General features: G+C 44.2%; 2 protein-coding genes across 12 annotated transcripts in view; one reads left to right on the top strand and one right to left on the bottom strand.

The window, feature by feature from the left end:
- Positions 1-19,447, top strand: part of Fkbp1b (FKBP prolyl isomerase 1B) — a 36,502-nt gene that overhangs the window by 15,083 nt on the left and 1,972 nt on the right. For 6 of the 11 annotated variants that reach the window (XM_031355308.1, XM_031355307.1, XM_031355305.1 and 3 more), the window contains 3 exons: positions 747-794; positions 4,405-4,517; positions 5,527-6,152. In XM_031355308.1, the coding sequence (XP_031211168.1) occupies positions 4,407-4,517; positions 5,527-5,655 (240 nt within the window). In that variant the 5' untranslated portion in view covers positions 747-794; positions 4,405-4,406 and the 3' untranslated portion in view covers positions 5,656-6,152. Of the gene's footprint in view, positions 1-746; positions 795-4,404; positions 4,518-5,526; positions 6,153-12,198; positions 12,542-14,836; positions 14,984-16,700; positions 16,890-19,447 lie in introns of those variants that run through there. The other 5 variants (XM_031355312.1, XM_031355306.1, XM_031355311.1 and 2 more) reach the window with 3 other exon arrangements.
- On the bottom strand, positions 10,095-19,421 carry Sf3b6 (splicing factor 3b subunit 6). The gene is made up of 4 exons (XM_031355303.1): positions 19,144-19,421; positions 16,280-16,398; positions 10,452-10,590; positions 10,095-10,329 (listed from the first exon to the last, which is right to left on the bottom strand). The coding sequence occupies exons 1-4, from the start codon at positions 19,171-19,173 to the stop codon at positions 10,240-10,242; spliced, it is 378 nt and encodes a 125-aa protein (XP_031211163.1). The 5' UTR covers positions 19,174-19,421; the 3' UTR covers positions 10,095-10,239.

The raw sequence follows: 19,447 nt of genomic DNA, 5'->3' as shown, positions 1-19,447 counted from the left end.
CCCCCCCCCCCACACACACACGCACACACCACTCCATCTCAGCCCACATGACCATCTCATATACACAAAAGAAAGAATGTAGACCCCAGAAGAGCAGGGGTCCTATCTTTATTATTCTCTAAGGTATCTTTGACATGAGGGCACAGACCTGGTCATTATTGAGTTCTTGTGAAGGATCGTACTTATTCATCTTTGATGTAATCATGACTCTCTAGCCATCTGAGACTTAGGTTTCTGCTTCTCTTCTTCATGGGTTCATATATTACTCTCTGTCTCTGGAATCTACTTCAGGTCACCTGACACACAGTAGGCTATTCATGATCCTGGTCTAGCATGTACTAGGTTATTCCTGAATCCTTGTAAAATAGATGAAAGTAAAAGGAACAGTAAAGAGCAATGAGGCTGGTTTTGCTTTTGGTTTTGTTTTGGCCTAGGAAATTGAGACCAGTAACATTAAGTTCAAATACAAACCAAAAAGGAGACATTGTTTGGGTTTTTTTCTTTTGTTGGTTGGCTTTTTGTTTTTTTTTGTTTGTTTGTTTGTTTGTTTGTTTGAGACAAGGTCTCACTCTATAGCCTTGGCTGTCCTGGAACTCACTCTATAGACCAGGCTGGCCTCAAATACACAGAGATCTGCCTGTCTCTGCCTCCCCAGTGCTGGGATTAAAAGCAAGCACCACCACCACCCATCTTGGTGAGTTTTTCTAATACCCCAATTTTTCATCTGCTTTAATCTCTCCTGACAGGAAGGACATTCCCTAAGAAGGGTCAGATATGCGTGGTGCACTATACAGGTAGGTTTCATTCTCTTAGCACTGACCCAGGCCTGCCCTTCCCAAGGCAGTGCTGTCCTATAAGCTTCCTCAAGACAGTCTTGTCCGTGGATTACCCTCAAAGCCCAAGGTTGCCTGTGATCAGTTTTACTTTTCCTTACCCACAAAGACCATCTGTGGTGCCAGCCTCTGGTAAAGTCAAATGCCTCCAGAAACTACCTGTTCCCTGACCTTCTTGCTCCTGTCTGATGTTTCAGATTTTTTCTGGAAAGTCTGAGCACCCTCAAAATCCCCTTTTACCCTATTTTTCTTCTTTGTGCCCTCTCAACTCGGCTGCAGTAAGAGGGATGGGGTTAGTTGCTGCACTGTCTCCAGGGTTAGTTGCTGCACTGTCTCCAGGGTTAGTTGCTGCACTGTCTCCAGGGTTAGTTGCTGCACTGTCTCCAGGGTTAGTTGCTACACTGTCTCCAGGCGCCGGGAGAATCCAGAGGAGATTGCCACAAGTCTGTTGTCTGTGTTTGAAGACCCAAGGACCACAGACATTCTATACTTATTTATTTTATCTTATGTATGGATTTTTAAAAAAGGTTTATTTTATTTATTTTATGTGTATGAGTGAGTATACTGTAGCTGTACAGATGGCCGTGAGCCATCAAGTGTATGGCTGCTGAATTGAACTCAGGACCTCTGCTCCGCTGGCTCCACCCTGCTTGCTCCAGTGTAATTCACTGTAGCTGTCTTCAGACACACCAGAAGAGGGCGTCAGATCTCATTGCGGGTGGTTGTGAGCCACCATGTGGTTGCTGGGATTTGAACTCAGGACCTCTGGAAGAGCAGTCGGTGCTCTTACTCGCTGAGCCATCTCCCCCCCCCCCCCCCCCCCCCCCCAACACCCCTTCCCCAGGAACATTCTAGATGAGTTCTTTAGGACTTCTGGCAGGAAGATTACTGGCAGGTGCTGCTCTAAGAGGTGTGAGGACTCTGCCTTGTGACTCGCTTCCTAATGTGGCAAACTCTATGGGTGACAGCCATTAGCATACAGCAAGGCCAGCTTAATTCCTGGGACATATTCAGATGGGGCCATTTTTAGCAGTTCTCTAGGCCAGTGTGAAGCACCAGATTGGTTCTAGCAGATGACATGGCTGGTTTTTTTGTTTGTTTTTTTAACAGTTGTATCTCCAGCCGCTGATGTCAGCACAGGAGGGCTGTTTTATCTCCTAGTGTTGTGGCCTAATTACCCTGGGGCCTCTGGAGCCTCTGACCAGGGTAATTGATTTATCTGTTCTACATGGTATGGACAGACCATTGTTTATCAAGTTAAGAAAACCAAACATCCTTTTGCATTTTCCTGACAGTGTGTACATTGAGTAGGCAGGGCTCATTAAACGCATTGGCTCTGCTTTGGGAGACCTGTCTTATCAGATACAGCAGGAGACTATATAAGAAACTCCTGGTTAATTTTTAAGGAATTAAATATAAGCTAGGCTTGGTGGCCCACACGTATAATACTGTCACTTGGGAGTGAGAACAAGAGGATCAAAAGTTCAAGGCCAACCTTGGCTACATAGTGAGTTTGTGTACCTAGTGCCTGCACAGTCTGGAAGAGGACATTGGATACTCTGAAACTGGAATTACAGTTGAGAGCTGTTGTGTGGGGTGACAGGAATTGAACCCAGGTCCTTTGCAAGAGTAGTCAGTGCTCTTAATCACTGAGCCATCCCTCCATTAGTCTTTTAATAGTATCTTTTGAGCAGAAGTTCTTCATTTTTGTAATATCATACTTATCAGTCTTCCTCATGCTTACATATTTTTCTGTGTTCACTTCAAGGAATTTTTCACTTTATTAGAAGATCCTCATTTATTCATGTTTATTTATCACCTAGTAGAAATGTTGGTGGTGGTGTTTGTTTTTCTCTTTCTTTCTTTTTTTTTTTTTTTTTTTTTTTTTTTTTTTTTTTTTTTTTTTTTTTATTGTTTTTGTCATTTAAGACAGTGTCCCATGTGACTGGGGTTGGCCTTGAATTTGTTCTATAGTCAAGGCTGGCCTTGAATTCCTGGTCCTCCTGCCTCCAGCTGAATGTTGGGATTACAGTGCGTACCATCATACCTAGCTACTTTGTAGAAATTTTGAATGGCAGTATGCCCACTACTACTTTATTATTTTTATTTTATTATTTATATTTAGGTCTATGATTTATTTAGAATTGATTCTTATGTGTAGAGGTGATAGAGGCTTAAGTTCAATTTTTTTCCCCCGTGTGGATGTAGATTCGATCCAGCAATGTTAATCCAAAAAGTCATCCTTTATTTGCTGTATTAAAGAAACATCTTCGCAAAAGAAGTCAGCATATTATGTGGGCCTGTTTCTGGATTATGTAGCTCTGGCTGAATTTACAGCCACAGATAGCTGAAACCGTGTGGTTTCCAGTAGATTCAACTTTAGGAAAGCTGAAGGCATTGGGGAAGTGGGGAAGGCAGTCTATAAATGGATTGTGCATGTGCACATATTCAAGCATGCATTTGTCCAAGGGCCTATCTGTGTGAATATATGTAGGTTTGTCGATCTAAATATTTTCTTAGCATCTGTTTGACCATCAGGGCTTCTCTCCTGAGTGTCTGTGTGTAAGTGCATGTGAGCATGCATAAATATCTCTGTGAATGTGACTATCTTAGCAACTGTGTATATGCATGAGTTTGTGTTTGATCTCTGTAGCATCCATCTGTGTGTATCTCTGGGTAGCCAGAAGGGTTTCTCCTTTGCCACATTTAGAACTCAGGGCAGGAGCCCAATCTATTCTACCCAGAAGGTAGGTAAATAAGACTCTCTAGTACACATTCAAGCTGTAGGAATTCAGAAGTAAAATAATAGATGCTCAGATACTTGTAAGCTGGCAAAGCTTGCTGTGTTAAATATGGAAAATATGAGGACTGTTTCTCTAATATCACACAGTGAGTTAGTGTCAGGCTGAAGTCAAAACCCTGTCTTAACTGGGTGTAATGACTCAACACCTGAGATTTGGCACCTGGAAACTCCTGCAAGTTCTAGGTCAGCCGCCAGGCTACATACTGAACTCCAGGCTAGTGTGGAAGTAGTGTGAAAGGTTTAGAAGGTATGGAGGAACTTGAGAATGGCGTGCTCTGAATAGGTAGGGAGAGGAGGGTTCGAGGGGAGAGAGCACTTGAAGGCAGGCATTATTAGCCCTGGGCTTTTGGATTCTGCTTTGGGAGCTATTGAAGTTTTCTAAGCAGGGAAGTAAATATGATCAGAATGGTGGAGGGAAAAGAAAATCTGTCGACTTAGAGAGTGGAAGACTTCCGAGGAGTAGATGTACCAGTTTGGAGGCTGTTCTAGTCCACCGGTGAGCCGTGGCCGTGACTCCATAACACCACAGGTGGCAGTAGTAGAAACTGAAGCTAGATTCCAAAGAGATGTGTGACTTGGTGATAGGCCGCATCCACTTGTTGGGAGAGGCTGAGCAATGGGTCCATGCTTCCTGCTTGTCAGCAGGGCTGATGGGAGGGTCAAAGAGGAGCCGGTTTGTGCAGAAGAATTGTGTATAGACATGCTGAGTCTAACTCCTGGTTCACTCACAACCCCAGCTCTTTTCTGCCCTCTTCTTACTTTTGATAGGAATGCTCCAAAATGGCAAGAAATTCGATTCATCCAGAGACAGAAACAAACCTTTCAAGTTCAGAATTGGCAAACAGGAAGTCATCAAAGGCTTTGAAGAAGGCGCTGCCCAGGTAGGCTGAGGATGGGTATGAAAGGTCTTAAGGAGGCTGTGGACTCAACTAAGTGGGTTTTAAGAGGTCCTGAAACAGACCTCACTCACGCTGCCTTAACACCACCCCCAGGGTGCAGCAACACCACCTCGTACTCACTCCTGGCTCTGTCCTCCTCCTCCTCTGTGGCTGACATGTCTCACCCCAGGCATTCCTTCTAAGATTGCTTGAGCAGGCTGAAAAGGCCAACAAGCTGTCTGAGCTAAGAAGAGCTAGAGATGGATAAGCCAAGAAGTGCTTTGGGTTTTGTTTTTTTAACAGTCTTGAAGCTATTTCAGACATAAAAATATTGCAGAAATAGTGAAGCTTCTATATAATTTTCACCCAGCTTCCTCAAATGTTAACATATATAACCATACTGCAGTGGTTCAAGTAGAACATTAACATCAATACAACATTAGCGGGTCAACTCGAATTTTAGGTATCCTTTGAAATTCAAACCTCACAGCTCTCTTACTAACAGATGTCCAGTGGGTTGACAGTGCTGGTGGGCTTTGGTTCCAGCTCTCCCTCAGTTTGTCTGGGAAGTCCTAAGATGTTCCATTCCTGTACCTCTGCCTCTGTCACCTTGATGTGGCCTTTCGTTGCCAAACCTTAACTGTTCCTGTCACAAGTATATTTGATGCTGTTACACATTCCTCGAAGGCTACCTCTGAAGAGGACCAGGAACAATGATGAGCAGACACAAGTTTGGGCCATACCATTGCTGGATAGCCAATAACATTTGTTGTTTGAATGAATCTGAGGCTACTTTGTGGCTGTTAACTGCCCCATAGTCAGATCTATTTTGAGGCAGAATCTGCATGTTTAAGCTCTTAGTTTAAGTTTAGTGTGCCCCGAATAGAATTGACCTCAGATCTTTGGACTTACCCTAAAGATGGTTTTGGGGGAAATGCCAGAGTTACCTTTTTTCTTTTAAATCAAGCTGAGCCCTCTTTCTCCTCTCCTCCTCTGCCCCCATCCCTACTAGATGAGCTTGGGGCAGAGGGCGAAGCTGACCTGCACCCCTGATGTGGCCTATGGAGCTACTGGCCACCCCGGTGTCATCCCTCCCAATGCCACCCTCATCTTTGACGTGGAGCTGCTCAGCTTAGAGTGAAGGCAGGAAGGAGCTTGAGGTGGCTGGAGATGGTCCCTGCTCTCTGTCGTAGCCCGCTCTCTCTGCCACTGGGACGGCTCCTTCTATGCAGGGCTCTTGATCAGTGTGCTGACCCCACCGCCCTTCCACATTATCTGTTCTTTCTGCTCAACGTGCTCTGTATGTGTCAGCCATTTAATTGTCCCCACACATCTTTGCTTGAGAAAACTTTACTTACAGATCCAAACATTTCAGACTGCATTTCGTGTGATGCATGTAGTAGCCATTCCTGATCATAGGACACAGATCTTGTTTGCACAATCTATATTGCCTTACCTGCACTTAAGCCAGACTTACAAGGTGCTCAGACATGCGCTGTACATGGTTACCTGGAGGGACTTGAGCCAGTTACCTTTGTTGTCACTTTCTTGTCTTCTGTTGGCTGCTCACTTTAAGTACTGCCCTCTTTGGAAATACTATGTAAAATAAAGGCTCTGTGCTTGGCATCTTCCTGTCCATCAGGTTGTGGGAGGTTCTTTAATGACACACAAGCCAACTGCCTTTGGTGAAAAAGAGTGAAAGAGGACTTCCGAGTGGCTAAGGGAGTGTATATACGAGCTGTGTGAGCAAACTGCTTGTGCTGGACCCATGCTGGACCTTTAGACAGGATGACAGAGCGCAGACTGACCTAGAACTCCTTCAGCCAGCCTCCTGACTGCTGGCATTACAAGTGCATATATACCACTACCAGGTCTAGTTTTACTTTTTAAATGAAACGATCACAAATCCTCTAAGCAACTTTGGAAATTAGCTTCTACCCTACTAAACTCGCCAGCTGGGAGCCCTCCGCATAACTAACCTAGCATCCTAGCAATCCCACGTGACATCTCCCAGGGCTGTCCTGCAACGTCATCTGTTTAAAGACACTGAGGGATGAGCCTCCCTCACTAGACGGGAGCTATGTGCATCTGAGCACATGAATATGTAAAAGACTTAAAACCTTGGACTCACTCTAGGAAGGAACTTTTGAAAAAAAAGGGTGGTTCTGGGCTTGTTTTCATAGGCAACATTTAGTGACATCTGGATTTGCTCTAGCTTACCTTGAAGAATTACTTCTGATAATAATGTAGAATGTGTGTGTATGGGTGTCCCCGAGTGTACACACATGCAGGTGTGAATGGAGGCCAGAGGACAACCTAGAATGGTAATCCTTAGGAGCCATCAATCTTGCTCATTTATTTACTTATCTATTTATTTGAGACAGGATCTCACTGTGTAGCCCAGGCTGGCCTTGAACTCACACGAACTGAGATCTATCTGCCTCTGACTCCCAAGTGTTGGGATTACATCATGTAACATTCCATGAAGGATATGGGCCACAATTGGGGCTATTTTATCTACCGCTCATCCCCAGGAAGCCATGTATGAATCCCTCTGCTGGGGCTGGGGGTTCATGAAAAGGTAGTGCTTTGGATGAAATCGTGAATGGGAAGGAGTTACCTTGCTTTTACTCATCCATGACCAAAGGGTGCTGCACCCATTCCTTTTTGGGGTGTCTTCTCTGGAATGTCCTGCTTCCTTACTCTCCTTGATGATTCTAACACCTGTAATTCCTCAGAACTCAGTCTGTACAGAAGACGCACCATGCTGTCTGCCATGACACCAACAGGATGAGCAAAAATGACATCAATGACTATTTCATGGGCCCACTGCAGGGCACACAAAAGACCTGTCCATGGTAGTATAGCCTGGGTGCAAGAGGCTATAAATGACACCTCCTAAGAAACCCTAAAAATGCAACTTTACTAGCTAGCACCTGAAGAATACACAAGAATATACAGGAAAGCTGAGAAATGACTGCTTTCTCAAGTCTTTGGATGATGATGTAGAAAATCATGACACATGCCAAAGAGTTTAGAGGGTATCCTGAGAGAACCATTAAAGATTGGTTAGCAATAGACCAGCATTAAGATCCATGTCCTATCAGCTGTTTTCAAACTGCTGCTCAGTCTCACGAGTTGTTAGGAACTTGACTCAGCTCACTGAAAGCAAAGCAACTTGGACACACCTTTCCAGGTGAATACGGGGGACACCATTTGCCCCTTGCACTTTCTGTCCTTTGAGAAAGGAGTTCACCGAGTAGCCTAGACTGGCTTCAAATGTAGGACTCTCCTGCCTCTGTCTCTTGAGTGTTTGAATTATAGGTGTGTGCTACCACGTTCAGCTCTGCTCCTTTACACTTTAAACCTGGTTTATAAAATACTGAACTTTATTTAGATGGCTGGTACACAAGACAATCATCAACCAGAACCCTAGATTTAGCAATGCACCTCCTGCAGAGAGGCCCAGTGTCTGGCCCTAAGTCTAAGCTCTTGTAACTAAATTACAGAATTCCAAGCAATCGGAAGTCAATTTGTTTTCTATAGTGCTAGGGTCAAGCCCAGCGCCTGGCTCTGAAAGCCCTCTTCGGCTGAGCTATATCCCCAGCCCTAGTTTTAAAACTCAGCTTCAGGTCTTGAACTTCAGCGAACAGACACATAATCCAAATGACCGACTGTTCTTAACGGCTAACAGAAGTTTTCCTGGTTATTCACACCATGAGCAGCGAGCTAGCAGCCACTTGGAGACCTCACTCTTATAACAATCTAATTTCAGTTGTCTTGGCAAAGGGATCTTTCAGAACACCATCTACGTCTGCAGACACTTAAGCCAGCATGCACTACAGAATTAGTAAGGAAATCATGAAGGCACTCACAAGAGAGTTACGGCTGTGGCCTCTCTATCTGCTCACCCTTCTTAGAAATGGCTTTTTGCTGCCCTTGGTGCCATGGTGGTTTGTGCCTTTAATCCCAGCACTCAGGAGGCTGAGGCCGGTCTATGTCTGAGTTTGAGGCCAGCTCGGCCTATAGAGTGAGTTCCAGGACAGTGAGGGAAACTCTGGCTTAAAGGGGGCTGGGTTAAAAGTGCTGTCAAGAACCACTCGGACATAATAATTTCTTCATTTTTGAGTGAGCTTTGAAAAGACAGTACAAAACCTAGAGAGTGGCCTATGTCCTTAAAAGTAATAACAGACTTTAAATGCATTTAAAAGTAGCCAGTGACACTGGTCAGTCTATGTGGCCTTCCCAGTGACTCTAGATTCTGGGTATACGAAACAATCGGTTCACACGCCTCCATTTGGCCTGTGCCTGAACTATAAAAAGAAAATTTACAGCTGTCTTCTCCTAAGCTGTCAAGCCACAATGAATGTGACAATTACTGCATTCTTCCCATGTCATGGGAACTCTTACCACTAAGCATTTCATTTTATTTATGGCAAAGACATATTGTGAGCTAAGTCCAAAATATATAGATAGTAACTACAGCCTTGGCCAAGTAATAGTACCTCTCTCTAAGCAAGCCTGCTGTCAGATTTGAGTCATTACTTCTGTGATGGACCTCTGCTGTAAGGACAAGGGTTACCACACCAAAAGGTGCCAGGTTCTTGGTGGCTCTCATACCAGGACCTTATTTTTTGAGACAGAGTCTTACTCTGTAATCCAGACTGGCCCAAAATTAACAACATAGCCTAGTAAGCTCATGGTGATGCTCCTGCCTCAGCTTTTCCAAGTGCTGGGATTGTAGCTGTGCGCTATAGTAGCTTTTTATGAACGCATTTTATTCAACGAACAGGATGGATTTTGGTGTCCTTGTGTGTGACCTACTCATTAGGTTGTTATAACAAGTCTAAGCAGGCTATGGTGGCACATGCCTTTAATCCTAGAACTTGTAGGCAGTGGCAGGAAGAAATCTCTATTGAGTTGGAGGTCAGCCTAGTCTACATGGAGAGACCCTATCTCAAAAAACAAGTCTACAAGTTCCTCTGGCTCAGAGTTTGGTAAAGGCAGTTGCTATCAAGCCTGATAACCTGAGTTCAATCCCCAAGACCCACCTGCTAAGAGAATCAGCTCCTACAAGTCACTCTGATTTTGACACAGGTGCACATCCACACACATACATACACAATAAATAAACAAGTATTAAAAGAAAAAAAGAAAAGCCAGTGTTCTCAAGGACTTTAGGGTTTTAAAGCTGTGAGCAGACACTATGACCAAGGCAACTCTTAAAAGGACAACATTTATTTGGAGTTGGTGTACAAGTTCAGAGGTTCGTCCATTATCATCAAGGCAGGAGCATGGCAGCATCCAGGCAGACATGGTGCAGGAGGAGCTGAGAGGTCTACATCTTCATCTGAGGGCTGCTAGTGGAAGACTGACTTCTGGGCAGCTAGGATGAGGTTTTTAAAGCCCACACCCACAGTGACACACCTAATCCACCAAGGCCACACCTCCTAATACAAGCCATCCATGAGGAGCTCAGTCCCTAGGCTCATCTACAATCCTACATGAGGTTCTCCTGATTTGTTTTTTTCACTGGTATTTAAAAAAGGAGTGAGAAGTTTAACAAAAAACACTGACACATTTTACAAAAGCTACAAAGTTTATTAACATTATATATTCTAATACTAGAAAACTTTCTAACAAGTCATGCTAGGTCTCCAATAAGAAGTCACAAGATTGAGTACTAATTAAAGAGGAAAGGCATGGGGCCCACGCATGGCCGCACTCATTTGGGAGGGTCTGTGTTGATGCCGTACTTCTCCTTGAGAAGCTTCAGCTGCTCCTCCTTCTTCTTGGTGTCCATCTTCTGGAATGCCTGCGAGGGTGACAAGCACCACAGTTAACGCTACTGAGCTACACAACTCACCAGCAGCACTAGCCTAGAGGAAAGCCAAACCCACACCCAGCACCAGCCTCTGTAGAGTGGGCCGCACTCACCCGGTTAGCATTGTAATACAAAACCACAAGGTATCTGTTACAAACGTTGAACCCTGATAGGTGGTCACAGGCATTCTTAGCATCAAAGATGTCTTCATAGACCACATAGGCTGTTCCTCTGGTTTCAGGTGTATTCCCTCTGCACAACAGTTAGAAGACAGTTACCCAAGCCTCAACAATTTCCAGTCTTTTTGAACATGTAACTGAGTCTTGTTTATTTTGGCACTGAATTTTTAAAAATACCAAGTCCTCCATTCCAGGTGTTCTCTCTACTGCTATGCTCTAGCCCTAGCAGAATTGTTTGGAGACTATATAAACAGAACTAAGTTTAAGTCATTTGAAACCAAACTGAAAAATACCAGAGGGAATAAACACTATGAATAGATAAGCTAAAGGAGCATGTAACTTTTTAAGCTAATGTGTTCTGAAGACTAAGAGCAAAGCTGCACACGTGAGGACGATCAAAGCTGCGTGAAACCAGCACACACTGTGCTCAGAGTAACTCCTCAGGCTTGAAGTAGGGACAGTACCTAGGACTGATGGCCTGCTAGCCAGCAATGGCTGACCAAGGCTCTCTGCGCTCACTGTGCAGCCCTTGGTTGGGGAAACAGCTTCTGCCCTCTGAGCAGAAGCACACCAGCGTGCAGTTACCTGTGAGCCGGGCAAAATGCTGGCAGGTGGGGCCCTTACCCAGTTACAGGCTCCTCCTAGGATCACTACTCCCTGTGCCCCACCTTCTCTTAGCCCCATGGGCTTCCTCAGAGAGCTGGGGAAGTGAGAGAAGCCACAGGAGCCCTGACCTGCAGGCAGCAGGTGAATGTGTACAGCTAGCTGTCAGAGAGCTCCCTTTCCAATGGTCTGGAACATAAAATAGACCCCTTGTGCAGCCATGGGATGGAGTTTGGGACTGTGAGCTGCCTCTTCACCTGCCGAACACACACAGTGAGTGAAGCCAAACACTATTCTGGCTCAGAATAAGACAAGTAAAAACATGTAAAAGTCTAACTTCAAAATTGTACCTTTGGAGCTGGGAGGTGGTAGCACACACCTTTAATCCTGACACTCAGGAAGTAGAGGCAAGAAAATCTCTGAGTTCAAAGCCATCCTGGTCTACAACCCTGTTTGGAAAAACAAGAACCACCAAACAAAAAAAAATCGAATCTCTGGGCATGGTAGCAGACACCTTTAATCCAAGCACTTGGGAGACAGAGGCAGGTGGATCTCTGTGAGTTCAAAGCCAGTCTGGTCTACAGAGTAAGCTATGCAAAGACCCTGTCTCAAAATAGCACCCCGGCCCCCCAAAAGGGACAGAGAGCCAGGATCATTTGCTGTGGAAACACAGTGAGACCCTGTCTCAAAACAAACAAAATTTTAACTCCTATCCCTACTCTCCAATCTAGATCTTGCTCAGAGGCAGGGAAAGAACAGATGGAGGTGGTGGGTGTGGCTAGGGAGTCCAGTGCTGATGAACTCACTTTATTAAGTTGCTAGGAGATGTATGTTTCACAAGCACTCCCTATGTGGTCTACACTGTCCTTGCCTTGAACTTGTAACCTTCTTGTCTCAGTCTCCAGGGCATTACCATGTTCCATTCAAGGAGGGATACTCTTGATACAGTATTAATAACTATTAACAGCTTAATCATTTTCAGGATGGTATTAGGTATGCAAGTTGAGAACTGTCCAAAGAGGGGTGGAGAAGTTTGTGTTCCTTAAAAGCAAAGGTAAGGTTTTTTCTTTTCTTCCAGACAAGATCTCCATATTACAGTTGGCGATCTCCATATGCATTTAGGCTGGCTGCAAACTCATTCCACCCATGTTAGCCTCCCAAGTGCTGAAATTCCAGGCACAGACCACCCAACCTAGCTCAAAAGTGGTAATGTGTTTTATTACCATGGTGCCTTGCAACATACCGAACTTGCTAACATTCATTTGAAAGCTAGAGATCTACTTTCTTCCATCATTATCACCACCACCACCAGCAGCAGCAGCAGCAGCAGCACCAGCAGCAGCAGCAGCAGCACCACCACCACCACCACCACCACGTGCATTTGCATTAGGTGCAACATGTGCCGCAGCATGGTTGTGAAGGTCAGAGAATGTCTTGATTCACTTTTGTCTTGCCACTTTGGGTTCCCAACAGGAACCGTTACCTGTTTGAGTCAGCCCACCCTTTCTATTAATTGGTTCACACATTCATCCTCTATGAAGTTCTTCCCTCCTATTTCTTCTAAAGAACTACAATAGGGACAAAACCTAACCACATTTTTTTCTTTTTTAAATGTCTAGGGATTAAACTGGAGTCCTTTCACGTACTAGGCAAGTGTTCTACTACTCAGCTCAAATGTTACTGAGCTCAGTAACATTTTCCTGCCTGGTAGTAAACAGGAATTAAAAACCTCATCCACAATTTAGCCTTTCTAGCTTCAGCTACTTTACATCATCTACTGATTTCAGTATCATTTGTCCTACATCATATGTGATTTTAAAAATGATTTATATGTGTCCAGCAGTAGTGCTGCACACCTTTAATCCCAGCACTCAGGAGGCAGACACAGGCGATCTCTGAGTTCAAGACTAGCCTACTCTACAGAGTTCTAGGTCAGCTACTGCTACAGAGAAACCCTATCTCAAAAAAACAAAACAAACAAAATGTGCATGTTACGTGTAGGCGTGTTTATATGTAGAGCAGGTGCCCTTGGGAGGTCAGACAAGATGCAGGATCCAACTGGAACCAGAGTTACAGAGGCAGCTGGGAGCCACCCAATGTGGGTGTTGGGAACAGAACTTGGGTCCTCCGGAAGAGCAGGAAGCACTCTTAACCCCAGAGTCATCTCTCCAACCCCTATGCATGATTTTAATAGGAAAGGTAAAATGTTAAAAGGCTGTAAAGTATTCAAAGTCCTGGGCTGGAGAAATGGCTCAGCAGTTGTTCTTCCAGAAGTCCTGAGTTCAATTCCCAGCAACCACATGGTGACTCACTATCATTTGTAATGGGATCTGATGCCCTCTTCTGGTGTGTCTGAAGACAGCAACAGTGTACTTAGATATAATAATAAATAAATCTTTAGGCTGGAGCGTGTAGGGCTGGAGCAAGCAGGGCCAACTGGAGAGAGCAACCTACATTCCCAGTAACAACATGGTGGCTCATAACTATCAGTAGAGCTACAGTGTACTCATATAATAATCTTTAAAAAAAACAACAACAACAACAAAAACCCACCTGTTTACTACATGTCAGGGAGAATGACCAGCTGTCCTAGTGCATGTGGTGCATGAAGAAGCATGGCTAGGTTTTACCAAGTTCCAGTCTAGAAAGTCAGTACAGCCGGGCGGTGGTGGCCCACATCTGTAATCCCAGCACTCAGGAGGCAGAGGCAAGCCAGTCTCTGAGTTCAAGGCCAGCCTGGTCTACAGAGTGAGTTCTAGGACAGCCAGAGATACAGAGAAACCCTCTCTGAAAAAAACAAAATCAGTGCTTGGCACCTCAGTAAGCAAGTTAATCACAGGGAGGGAACAGGAGATCTGCTGTTTCTCATTCTGCAGTTAAGATCCAGGCTCTCATGCCTCAAAATTCTATGACTTTATTCAACAACCACTGCATTCCCCTAGGACAGGCAGCAGAACTAACAGTAAAAGGCAGGCAACACCTCTTCCTTCTGCTCTTCCTTTTCTTCCTTCCTTCGTTCAAGCAAGAGAAAGACATTACATAAAAAGTATGAATCCGCCAGGCAGTGGTGGTACATGCCTTTAATCCCAGTACTTGGGAGGCAGAGGCAGGTGGATTTCTGAGTTCCAGGCCAGCCTGGTCTACAGAGTGAGTTCCAGGACAGCCAGGGCTATATAGAGAAACCCCATCTCAAACAAAACAAAACAAAACAAAACAGAAAAACAAACAAAAAAGGTATGAATCAGATCATATGGAGCCACGTGAGGAAAGGAGAGCTATGACAGAGATTAGTGAGGAGAGCTACTTTGACTGGGGCTCAGAGAAACCTATCTTAAAAGTCCTCCCCGAAGGTGAGAATAGGCTGAGAAGGAGCCAGGTCAGAGCGGCTGTGCTGAGCAGCCCAAGAGAAGCTTGGAAGCCGAGGCCCCAAGCTACTGTGGCTCTGCTCATGCTTTGGCTGCACTCTACCACCAAGCTGTAACCCCTGCCATTTAATTTGCCACACTATACTGCCCAGATTGACCTCAAACTTGCAGTCTTTCTGCCTCTGTCTCCAATGTGGCTTTGATTACAGGTGTGTTCTACTACGACTCGTTCTTATGTTGTGGTTTCGACTTAAACTTCTTTCAAGTGAGTGCTATAAGTAAGCTTTATAATGCCTTCATAAATTAATCACAGCCATGCTGCTATTTTATTCTTTTATTTTCTTTTTACAGTACTGAGGATTGAACTCAAGGCCTTGAACACTCAAATAATAAGCTGTATCTCTAGTCCTATCCATTTGCTTATATATATGGGTGGTTCCTATGGATCATGCAGCAATGCTATCAACACAAAGGCATCGCCTTTGCCAAGAAAGACAGGTGAGTTCATGGGCAGCAGCATGACCAAGTATTAACTATGAAGCCTTAGTCCGTAGTAACTAGGGACTAAGTTGTGATAACTAAGGGATGGACAGAGAAGGTTCAGTGGCTTTATGGAGAGTGGTGATATGTACAGATGCAATTTGATCCAAGCTAAGTGTCTCTGTCTGTCTGTCTGTCTGTCTGTCTGTCTCTCTCTCTCTCTCTCTCTCTCCCCCTCTCTCGTAGAGAACTGAAGCCCACATAGATGAAACACTCTGCCCAGTTTCACTTAACTTGAAAGGCTTCGTTAGTATCTGAACTCAGGTCTAACAACCAATGCAGCTGATTTATCATACTGCCTCCACATTGAGAACCAAAGGGCCACATCCAAATTATCTTAAAAAAGAAAGAAAAACCTAGCAAGTCTGGCTGCTTGTCACATGGCTACTTACGGGCACTAAAGACAAACCCTTGTTGTCGGGCTCCCAAATCAGACTATCTACACATTATTCCTTGTTCCTTGAAGGACCTGGAATTCTTTCATCCCTCAAAGTATGGACAAAATGTACTCTGCAGGGAGCACAAAGCCTGAGCAGCTGCTCCTCGGAGGACTGAGACCTTCTAAAGGGAACTCCTGTTCTATGGTACTTTTGTCTCATCCTCCTTCAGCTACTAATGGGAATACATCCCAAATGATGATATATTCCCAGGAAGCAGTTTTTTCCTGGGAGAGTTGGGTCATTTGAAAACAAAGGCTTCAGGCTCTCATAGTCCGTAAAGCCAGGGAGGGGCTCTGAGGTTATGAAAAGAAAATCTTCGGCTTGATTTGAGCTGTGGTCACAATCACATGCTTCAATGCTTGCCTCCACCACACAAGCTGAGATTATAGGTGTGTCCCACCACACTTACTTCAGAAAACACATAAAAAAATATAGTGGGGTTGGGATTATAACTCAAAGGCCAGTGCCTGCCTAGCATGTACAGAGCCCTGGGTTCAAACCCACAGGACCTTCCCAACGGTACCTTCCTGAAAAGAAACATTATGACTAAAAATAAAATCCTTAAAAATCCTTCCAGAGGGACCCTTATGTGGTACAAGTTTAGGTGCTGTAGTTTAATGGTTTAAGGATTAGAAGATGTTATCACTAAATATTACATGATACTAGAAAGGAACTTTTACTCAAGGGTCTTATAGTCTCACTGCAAAACAGACACATACCACACAGTGCAGTCCTGCTGCAAGCTACAATTCTGAGCTTATAGATTAGGCAACCATATCCTTTAAGTGACACTGTAAGTCTTAGAGAAACTTACACTCTGATTTGACGAATAGGTCCATATTTCCCAAATATATCATACATTTCTTCTGCTGTGATTTTGTATGGCAAATTCCTTATATACAAAATCCGGTTTACTTCAGGTGGGAGGCGGATCTAAAATGAGAAATAAGTATCATTATACTGAAGGACAGCAGTGCAGCCATGATAAAGACCCCAGTGATGCCAAAGAAGCTAAGTGTAAGAACTACCACCAGATGCTTCTCAGAAAATCAGCAGAGGGAAGACTATGAGGAGGAACTAAAACCCTGGGTTTGGGTTATTCTAATTTAACAAGTATTTCCCACTTCACTTACACATCCTTAATGTCTCCTGGGAAAGAAAAGACAGTAAAATCCCACTCATAAGCCTTCTTATGTCTTAAGAACCCATGTCAGTGACTTCTCTTGTTCGTACAGGCCTTCCCTTCCCACCGGCTTCTAGTCCTCGGCTGTGGGCACAGCTCATCTGGTCCTCCCTATCCACCTAAAACAAAGTACTGGACTCCTCTTCACTTACTCCTCAAACCTGTTAAATGTATACGGTGAGCTAGGTATTAAGAGAGATGCCTTGAAGAAAAGAAAGGTGTCTACCTTCCCTGCATGTTCCAGATTTCTCTGTTTTTTTTTTTTTTTTTTTTTTTTTTTTTTTTTTTTTTTTTTTTTTTTAACTTGCTTCTGTTTTCAGTCATGTAGGTTAAAAAGGAAAGTCTGTACTGACTGACTCATTTTCTTTATAGGACACTCATACCTGAGTTACCACCTGACAGTGCCTTTACTAACATCTTTTCATTTCAGCGTCCCCTGTCAGCCTCCTAGGGGCCTGGCTGTTGTTCCTCCTCACGACTGTATTTCCTCCTATCTTCCACATTAATACCCAGTTTGTTGCCTGTCTTGACCTGTTGTATATCCCTCATTCTTAGACTCTTCTTACTTTACACTGCTGACTCACAGCTCACTCTTTGCTGCTACAGTCAATTATATACCACACAACATTTTTCAATAATTACTTATTTATTAAGCTGACACGACTTTCGGTATGGAGCTAAGTATGATATGAATGAAAGAATAAAATATTTACCCTCAGGCTGGTAAGCTAGTCTAGCATGTGAAAGGCTTGCCAGCAAGCCGGATGACCTGTTAATCCCTCGAATCCACAGGGTAGAGAACTGATTCCCTAAAATTTTCCTCTAACCTCAACATGTGCTTCGTAGCACATGCACATACATTAATAAACAAATTTTAAAAAGCTTATTCCCTGCCTTTAAATAGTAGTAGTGATAATTATTAAACAAACTATAAAAGTTTATGATTTCCAGGTCAAGTTTTATAATCAACAACTGCCACACAAATATATTACTCCAGTAAGTCTGCTTTTTGCAAGCCACTGTGTAAGCCTCTCTCTTCTCTCCTAAAACTTCACCATCGTTCCCTGTAAACTCTAAAAAGGCTCTCTCTATACTCTTCTCAGCCAACACAGTTGATGACTCTGGCTCCACACTTCTTGCAGAAAACAGATATGACCAAATGGTAACTCTATATTCCTGTTGCTAAACTTTATCCATCCATGTCCATCAAATTTTCTTCTATTGGTATACCAACCACTCCCTTCTTTAATTATTTTTGCTTCCTATCATGGGTTGAGGTGCTGGGAATCAAATCCACAGACTCATGCAAGCACTCTACCACTGAGCCACAATCCAGCTTCACTCCGGAATTTAACAAATTGTTCTTTTATCAGGTCTCTCCCATTCTGTTCGCTCACTCTCCTTGGTATATAAAAAGCACTTTAGGAGCAGTGATGCATGCCTTTAATCCCAACACTTGGGAGGCAGAGGCATGAGGATTTCTGAGTTCGAGGCCAGCCTGGTCTATAGAATGAGTTCCAGGACAGCCAGGACTACACAGAGAAACCCTGTCTCAAAAAAACCAAAAACCAAAGCCAAACAAACAAAAAAACCCCACAACAACAAAAAAGCACTTTAGATATCTTTAGAACAATGCAATTTTTTCTATTAATAAGAAAAACCATAGGACCGACTCTGCAGTTTTGTCTGAATTCCACCAGCTTTTCATTCTCAGGATCCAAGTTTTCATTCACTGAAATGACTCACATAATCGAGATTGCCCTAAATCTTCATCAGAATATCCAATGGTCAATTATGTGTCTTTCTTTTTTCTTTCTTTCTTTTTTTTTTTTTTTACGACAGGGTTTCTCTGTATAGCCCTGGCTGTCCTCGAACTCAGAAATCCTCCTGCCTCTGTCTCCTAAGAGCTGGGATTAAAGGCATGCGCCACCACTGCCCGGCCCATTTCCTACTTTCTTGAAAGAATATTTTTTCTTAAAGATTTTGATAACACTCCGACCACTGACAACAGTAGAACATAAGCTCGACTTTTCGTTTAATTCACTGCTGTGTGAATTAACACCGGCATGTGGCACACAGTAGGTGTTGAATAAATACAACTAATGAACTGCTTCCCGTTTGTAAGACAAGAGACACAGCAGGTGCTTACAGTACATTTGAGAAAAATCCCAGGCTACAGCTGGCAATGAACCAAATTGTTACTCGGTACGTCTATGTCATCGACTTCTGGGACTCAGAGGATCCTAACGTCTAGTCAAGCAGCAGAGACTGTAGACCTCACAGGGTCACCGATACCAGGGAGCTCTTTACAGGGGTGGGGCGAAAAGTCGATCAAGGAACACACCCCTGAGGATGAGCCGGGACAGAATCTCCTCTGAACAGATGAGCTTTCCCTACCTGTGGGCGAAGGGACAAAAACCGCTTCCCACCCATGCTGCGACAGTTAAGCAAAGACGTCGCTCCCCTACCTACCGCGCAGAAAGCGGGGTACTCACATTCGCCCTTTTAGCCGCTTGCATCGCCATCTTGGCGGGCTGATGTAGGTTACCGTAAGATCCCTCGGGATATTTCTAAACTCGATCGCCGTCGTGGGCGACGCGACGTCACGTACAGAGTCTTTACAGCCAGGGAGCGCCGGAAGCTGTTACAGCACCGCCGGAAAGTCCGCGTCCCAAACTAGAACGTGTTTACTTCCTAGAAAAGATGCTCCGAATCAAACTACCGAGGATGCATTCTCAGGACGGAAGTCCGGATAGCGGACAGGAAGGGGCGGGGCGAGTGCTACGGGGAGGGAAGTGT

This window comes from Mastomys coucha, unplaced genomic scaffold (assembly GCF_008632895.1).
Source record: "Mastomys coucha isolate ucsf_1 unplaced genomic scaffold, UCSF_Mcou_1 pScaffold6, whole genome shotgun sequence".
Classification (NCBI taxonomy): Eukaryota; Metazoa; Chordata; class Mammalia; order Rodentia; family Muridae; genus Mastomys; species Mastomys coucha.
The sequence above is the reverse complement of the archived record's forward strand: the minus strand, read 5'-3'. Positions and strand labels throughout refer to the sequence as shown.